At 45.9% G+C, this 7187-nt stretch overlaps 2 protein-coding genes across 3 annotated transcripts in view; one reads left to right on the top strand and one right to left on the bottom strand.

Moving 5' to 3' along the window:
- The first annotated feature begins 1156 nt into the window (after window positions 1-1156).
- LOC108229609 (GTPase IMAP family member 8-like) lies at window positions 1157-4316 on the top strand. The gene is made up of 3 exons (XM_017405279.3): window positions 1157-1332; window positions 1684-2323; window positions 2672-4316. Exons 2-3 carry the CDS (start codon window positions 1702-1704, stop codon window positions 3559-3561), a joined length of 1512 nt encoding a protein of 503 aa, XP_017260768.1. The 5' UTR covers window positions 1157-1332; window positions 1684-1701; the 3' UTR covers window positions 3562-4316.
- The window catches only part of LOC108228655 (arf-GAP with Rho-GAP domain, ANK repeat and PH domain-containing protein 1), an 18117-nt gene continuing 14764 nt past the window's right edge, over window positions 3835-7187 (bottom strand). For both annotated transcript variants that reach the window (XM_037974483.1, XM_037974482.1), the window contains exons 20-26: window positions 6670-6862; window positions 6289-6334; window positions 5716-5921; window positions 5391-5600; window positions 5095-5200; window positions 4874-5015; window positions 3835-4583 (exon numbers count right to left, since the gene is read on the bottom strand). In XM_037974483.1, coding sequence (XP_037830411.1) covers window positions 4530-4583; window positions 4874-5015; window positions 5095-5200; window positions 5391-5600; window positions 5716-5921; window positions 6289-6334; window positions 6670-6862 — 957 coding nt within the window. In that variant the 3' untranslated portion in view covers window positions 3835-4529. The remainder of the gene's footprint in view (window positions 4584-4873; window positions 5016-5094; window positions 5201-5390; window positions 5601-5715; window positions 5922-6288; window positions 6335-6669; window positions 6863-7187) is intronic.

Genomic DNA, 7187 nt, shown 5'->3' with positions numbered 1-7187 from the left:
CAGGTCCTCCCGACTCCTTCAGGTCCTGGTTTGGATCTGCTCAGTTTTCCATAATCCACTTCACGAACACTTCTGTCTCTGTGTGCACACTAAGATCAGACACACACACACACACACACACACACACTCACACACACACACACACACACACACCCACACACACACTCACACACACACACTCACACACACATAGGGAGGATGTGATGAAATCTGATCTTAATGGTTCACATTCCCTGAATGCTTGAAGCACACAAACACTCAGATTTATGAGGCGGATTGTTCCAGACTAACTGCAGATGGTTAGAGGTCAGAGGTCAGAGGTCAGAGTCTGGCGGACTGAACCACCATAGAAGAAGAACCTCTGCAGGAATGATGGCAGCAGAAAAAAATCTCACCTGAGTCACGGCGGATGTGATCGGAGCTAAAACCATCGATGTGCAGCAGGAAGACAATAATCAATAATCCATAACGAGGTTTGTCCATGCTGACAGATGGACAGATGGACAGACGGAGACACGTCCTCTGAGACGGGCAGACTCAGACTGACTAAGATCAGCAGAGCTAAACCTCCTCCACTCTGTTATTATCTCCTCCCTCTGACTGTCTGAGAGTGTGTGTGTGTGTGTCTGTGTACACATCTGTCCCTGACTCATGAGGTTTAGCAGAACTGATCCAGAGCAGAGCTCAGAGTTTGGACAGAACCCTGTGAGGCTGAATCTGTCACTTTGTGGAAATAATATAGATTCTGTGTGTTTACACCGAACAGCGCCACCTGCTGGACAACAGCTGCAAACACAGTCAGACAGGAGATTATTCTTTACTTGATTTGACAAGTTTTAAATCGGGAAAAGTCTGTTTGTAAAAACATTTTGGTTATAAATCCAAGGCTTTATAAGTTCTTTGAAGATTTTAAAATGCATTGTGGGCTGAAAGGACTGATTTTACTGAAGTTCACTTCCGTTTGCTGCCTTCAAAATAAAGACCACTAAACACTGAAGTGTTCATTTAAATCTGCCTTAACTTTGAGTATTTATCTGTCTCCTCTCATTAAACTAACCTTCATCATCGTCACATTTAGCAGTTTATATTTTACACTACGATGCTTCCTCAGTCTTATTTTGAAAGGCTGTTTCCGGTTTGTGAGGCGCTCGTGAGGCAGATCCGCTTCCTGTCCGATAAAGGAAGTGACTGAAGTGAAAATAAAACTTCTGAAGCTTCGTCCCGGTTCTGTGACCCGTTTAATTCAACAGGTGGGCCCAACCCGGTTCGGACCTCGGTCACGTGGCGCCCGAGACCGGAAGCTGAAGCAGAGAGCCCGGCTGTTGGATCCAGGTTCGTATCTGAGCGGAAACAGGTTCCGGTTCGGTTCTGATTCTGATTCTGTGTCTGATCAGAGATGATCTTTTCCGTCTGGGGGAACTTTATGTATTTAAGAGGTTGTGACTTTTGGACCGAAACCGACCAGAACCTAACCTGTGGAACCGGACAGCTTTACTTCAAACATAAAATAATATAAGCAGCAGTATTGTAGTATTAGCAGCAGGTGTCCCCCCTCAGCAGATGAGGGGGGACACCAGGTCCCTGTGAGCCTGAACAGAAAAACCAGGAAGATGATGGATGGATGTTTAAAAATGAAACTGCTTGATTTTCCAGATGAAGACATAAATAAATTGTTTCTCATAGGTCTCTGGATGTTCAGACATGGATTCAGACTCTCCCGGTCCTGGTCCTGGTCCTGATCCCGGTCCTGATCCCGGTCCCAGTCCTGGTCCCGGTCCTGATCTGACTATCATCCTCCTGGGAAACTCCGGTGTGGGTAAAAGTGCTTCAGGAAACACCATTTTAGGGCGGGTGGCGTTCGAGTCCAAGGCGTCTTTCACCACCAGTAAGGTTCCAATTCGACAGGAAACAGAGAAGGTTTTTGGGAAACTGATCCAGGTGATCGACACCCCTGGGATCTTAGAATCAGAAGGGCTGATCAGAAGCTGCTGTGAGGAAGTCCTCCGGACGCCTGGGCCTCATCTGTTCCTGCTGGTGGTGAAAGCCGACCGATTCACCGCCGAGCAGAAGAAGGCCGTGGAGGCGGCCATCAGGGTGGTTGGAGAACCAGCCTTCAGGAGCTGCTTCCTGCTCTTCACCTACGGAGACAGCCTGAAGAACACCAGTCTGGAGGACTTCATCTTCAGTGACGACCAGAGTTCTCTTCCAGAGGTGGCTCGGAGGTTCTCCAAGAGGTTCCACCTGTTTAACAACGAGGATAAAGGAGGAGAGCAGGTCCGAGCGCTGCTGCTGAGGTCAGGACACCTGCAGGATGCGTCTCCAGGTAACAGCTCAACCTCTGAATGTCAATGATTTACAAATGAAACATATTTTATTCATGATGGAACATAGTAAACATATCAAATGTTGAAAATAAAACAAAAGTAAAAATGAGGTCATTTTGTATTTGATGGCAGCAACACGTCTATAAAAAGTTCTTCTAGAGGCAACAAAAGGCTGTAAGTGTGAGTGTCCGAATCAGAAACATCTGGAGGAACATTTCTAACTCATGCAGGTCAGCAGGTCCGTCAGAGGACTGCAGACAAAAAGAACATTCAGAGGCTGAATCTGTCAGAAGGAGACCAGGCTGACAGGAAGTTCCTCAACAGAACATGTTTTTATTCTCATACAGGCGGGTCCAATGATGGGAGGAACCATCGGATGGATTGGACTGTTAGTGTCGGAGGATCCGTTGGGTCTGAGGACATCAGGAACCATCGGACTGGTCCACCTGATCATGTTGGAGGATCCTTTGGGCCTGGGGACAGGAGGATCCTTCTGATTGGTCCAGTTGGAGGCGGGAAGAGCTCATCAGGAAACACCTTGTTGGGTTTCCGTTGCTTTGAACCGGACTGTGACTTTGCTGGAGTCAGAAAGGGACATAAACAGGTCTCAGCGGTGGTGGACGGGGGACAGATCATTGTGGTGGACTCTGCTGGACTCTCAGGTGAGGATCTGACTGTGGACCAGCTGGTCTCAGAGATCAGGTCAGTGATGGACCTGGCTGATCCAGGACCTCACGTGTTTGTGATTGTGGTGAAGATTGGCCGGCTATCCACCGGGGACTCCCGGGTGCTCCAGGTCCTGACCCGCCTGATCCACGGGGACATCTCCAAACACGCCGCGGTCCTTTTTACTCATGGAGACACTCTGACGGACAGCAGTCTCCAGGACAGGATCCGGTCCAGTCCCTGTGTGTCAGAGCTGGTGTCCGTCTGTAGACAGAGACTGTGTGTATTGGACAACACTCAGACCGGAGACCGGCTGCAGGTCCAACGTGTCCTCCGTCTGATCAATGACATCATCAGGGAGAACCAAGGACGCCACTGCAGCTCTGATACCTTGACCACACCTGAACCAGAGCCAGACCTGAGAGACCTGGGACTGCCAGCACCGAGGCTCTGCTGCAGACTCTGGATCTGTGTATCTGGATGTTTGCAGGCTCAGTCCATCAGGAGGACAGTCGTCAGGACGTTATCGATGCTGCCGATCAGTTCAGATACTTATCGATATTTTTATTGATCTCAGCTTCTGGAACTGAAGGAAAACATTTAAAAAGCTCTGAAGGATCCAGGAGTTTGGACCAAAAGATCTCAGAAAAATGATTCATTATCCCTGAAGTAAAGATGCTTTAAGATGAATCTGTCTCTGTGTCCCTGTGATGGACATGCGTCCTGTCCAGGTGTCCCCGCCTCACACAATAATAATAAAACAGGAACCCAAAGGAAAAAATGGGTAAAGTAAATGGTTGGATGGATGTAAATCTATAAGTGCTTTAATTAGAAAGTCAAAGTCTTTCAACTAAAGGACTTTTATTTTGACATTTCCTTACAAATCTGTCTCAGTATTGTACAAGAAAATGCAGTGATTTCTGTAACAAGAATAAAAAACAAAGAAAGAAAGAAACTAAAAGTAAAAACAGTGACAGAGGGAAAAATAATTAGAATAAAAGAGAACATTCTGTAAAGTGTCGTTTATTACAGGAGCACTGGTTCAATAAGAAGATGCAGAAGGAATCACATTTCTTCTTATCTGTTAATAAATGTCTCTAATCTGTCGTAGTCAGAGAGTCGGGTTCATCTGTCACTAACATCAGCAAACAGGTGGAACCAACCGAGAACGTTAATCAGAGCAATAATATCTACAGAAACACCTGAAGTCCTCAGAGGTTTTAGGTCACTGGAGTTGTTTGGTAACAAGTCAAACCTGAAACCTGCTCAGGTAACTAATCAGAGCTGGTCCAGATCCTCTGAAACAGTTCTCACTCCAGACTGGTTCTGTGATTTCTGAAAAACCTGCCAAGAACCAAACCAGTTCTCTGCTAGCATAAAATAAAACCCCGAATCAAACTGATGAAGACCACCGAGCAGACAGCATGAAGCCCAACTGTTAATATCAATAAATAAAAAACAGTCAAATGTCTGATCCACAGTCCCAGCAAGGAAAAGTTCAAATACAGAAAAACGTCTTAGACATGAGGTCCATCTTCATCACAGGACGGTGATCTCCTCCTCCTCTTTCTCCCTCTGTTCTCCATCAGGAGTCTGCACACAAACAGACATCTGATTAATGAGACCATCTTCATCCTCTGAAAACTTCTTATAGCGTATATATGCACCAAAAAAATACAGGTGTGTAGTGGGCGTGTTGCAGCAGGTGTGTAGTGGGCGTGTTACAGCAGGTGTATAGTGGGCGTGTTACAGCAGGTGTATAGTGGGCGTGTTACAGGTGTATAGTGGGCGTGTTACAGCAGGTGTATAGTGGGCGTGTTACAGGTGTATAGTGGGCGTGTTACAGGTGTATACCAGGGGCAGCTCCCAGTATCAGTACTCACTAGAAACAGCAGTGTGTGGTGGATAATGAATTCTTTCATGAGTCCAATCAGATCCTGGCTCATAGCCTGAAACAGAGACGGGACCAGAACCACAGCCAGGTTGTGAGCCGACATCTTGTTCACCTGAGAGAACACCTGAATCCTGGAGCGGAGGGGGAGAAGCCAGTGAACACCAGTAAGTGAAATATGTTTTACTCATTGTGTGTGTTGTGGTGTATTACATGTAGAAGTGTCCAAACAGAGCATTGAGTGTTGCTCTGTTGTCATCAGGAAGTTGCCGTAGTAACCGTCTGTATTCTTTAAACCTCCTGCGTTCATCTGAAATCACTGAGACAAAACTTCTGTTAGACTCGGTAATAGTGCTGGGGTACCGATGGCAGTACTGCAGCTGGAAGTTTTTGTAGTACTTATAGTAGTAGTATTATATAAAGTATTAAATACACTTGTAGTACTCCTGAGCATCAGATAAAGTGTTAAATATGAGTCGTAGTAATATTAAATAAAATACTTCTCCTACCTGCAGCCTGCTGCCACTGCAGTCGGTCTGTGTTGGGAATTAGGCTCTGTTTGTCTCTGATAAACTGTTTGAGGGCGGAGCCAGCATCCAACACACCCTGCTCGTCATTTTCCAGGGGGGCGGAGTTTGGGGATGTCATCAAGGCTTCCACCAGTTGTTTCACTTTAGTAGCGAGGCCGCAGCGGCGGTACACGCCCTCCACCTTCAGACCTGGAGACAGAAACAAAGCTAAGCTCCACCTACTGAGGTTTCCATGGCAACAAGGGTGTTTGATCTGATGGAGGAGTCTGGGTCATCGGCTGATGTACTGATGGTCTGAACTGACCGTAGGTGGTAATGTGGGCGATACAGCGCTCGATGGCTGGCGGGACAGAACCTCGCAGCTCTGCGTCAATCGTTGGGTAGAGAATTGAACTGTGATTGGCTGCTGGAGGACACTCTGGAGCTGAGCTCTGATTGGCCAGGGCTCTCTGCAGATATTTGAACCAGGTGTCACAGCTTAACTGCTCCTCAAAACGCAGTGATACACTCCTGAGAAGAGAAACAACGGGACTTTACCTGTTTTACCTGCCACAGAATTTAGGAGGGAAAGTATCAGCCTTTGGCTGGTGCAGAATCTCAGTCATACAAGACATGGCAAATCCTCCCCCCCCAAATTAAAGCTGGGATCTTCACACTCTTCAGGTCTGTAGGGCTAAAGCTCCCTGGATGGGAAGCAAAATACCTTCAACTACACAATAGAAATCCATGTGCTTATTAAAATTTTTTGTGTCAGCCTTAGGTTTACCTAACCATAACCCGGGCCTTTTTACATGGGTTTGGTTCTGACTGTAAAGTATCTTTTATGGAAAAGATGTTATGGTTCCATTAGATTTCTGAATGTCTGTCAGGTTCTCACCTGTCTGCGGTTGCTATGGTGATAATATTTTCAGATGAGTTCATCTCTGAAAGAAGAAATAAATTCACATCAGATCAACCTGTTAAGTTAAAAAATCATGAAGTTCTATAACATCTGATAACATAATTAATATTACAAAAACAAATCAAAGTTAATCTTTTTCCCTTCAGAGGTGAATCTCACATTTCTGACCGTTCAGCTTAGTTTCATTTGATAAAAATCACTGTAATTCAGCAGAATGCTCCTATTTCTTTACTCTGAGACTCTCAAAACATCAGTCTTGTTTTACAGTTCAGATTGCATTTATTGATAATTTTCAAATTGAAAGCATCAAACAGAACCGAACAAAGCTTCAGTTGAGAATGATAAGTCTTGTGTTACCATGGTGACTGAGTGCACTCAGTTCGAAGCAAAAAGACTGCGCGTTTCTGTTGACGGGGTGAATGCTGACTCCGTCCTCCCACAGCAACAACCACGCATCTGACTGATTCAAAGCTCCGCCCACTTCAACCACTTTGCTTACTGCTATAGCTCCGCCCACCTCCGCAAAAGACACGACCCCTGGAAGAATCACCTGCAAACCAGAAGTGATAAAACTGTAAAGAGAGCAGCTTATGCCTGTCAGATTTATCTTGGTGTTTTACCTCCAGATTCTGGAGCAGGCGCGTCTATCTTCAGAATCTGGAGCAGGTGCGTTTATCTTCAGAATCTAAAGCAGGTGGGTCTACCTTCAGAATCTGAAGCAGGTGGGTCTACCTTCAGAATCTGAAGCAGGTGCGTCTATCTTCAGAATCTGAAGCAGGTGGGTCTATCTTCAGAATCTAAAGCAGGTGGGTCTATCTTCAGAATCTAAAGCAGGTGTGTCTACTTTCAGAATCTAAAGCAGGTGTGTCTACTTT

This window comes from Kryptolebias marmoratus, unplaced genomic scaffold (assembly GCF_001649575.2).
Source record: "Kryptolebias marmoratus isolate JLee-2015 unplaced genomic scaffold, ASM164957v2 Scaffold82, whole genome shotgun sequence".
NCBI lineage: Eukaryota > Metazoa > Chordata > Actinopteri > Cyprinodontiformes > Rivulidae > Kryptolebias > Kryptolebias marmoratus.
Note: the sequence above shows the minus strand (reverse complement) of the source record. Positions and strands in the feature narration are given on the sequence as shown.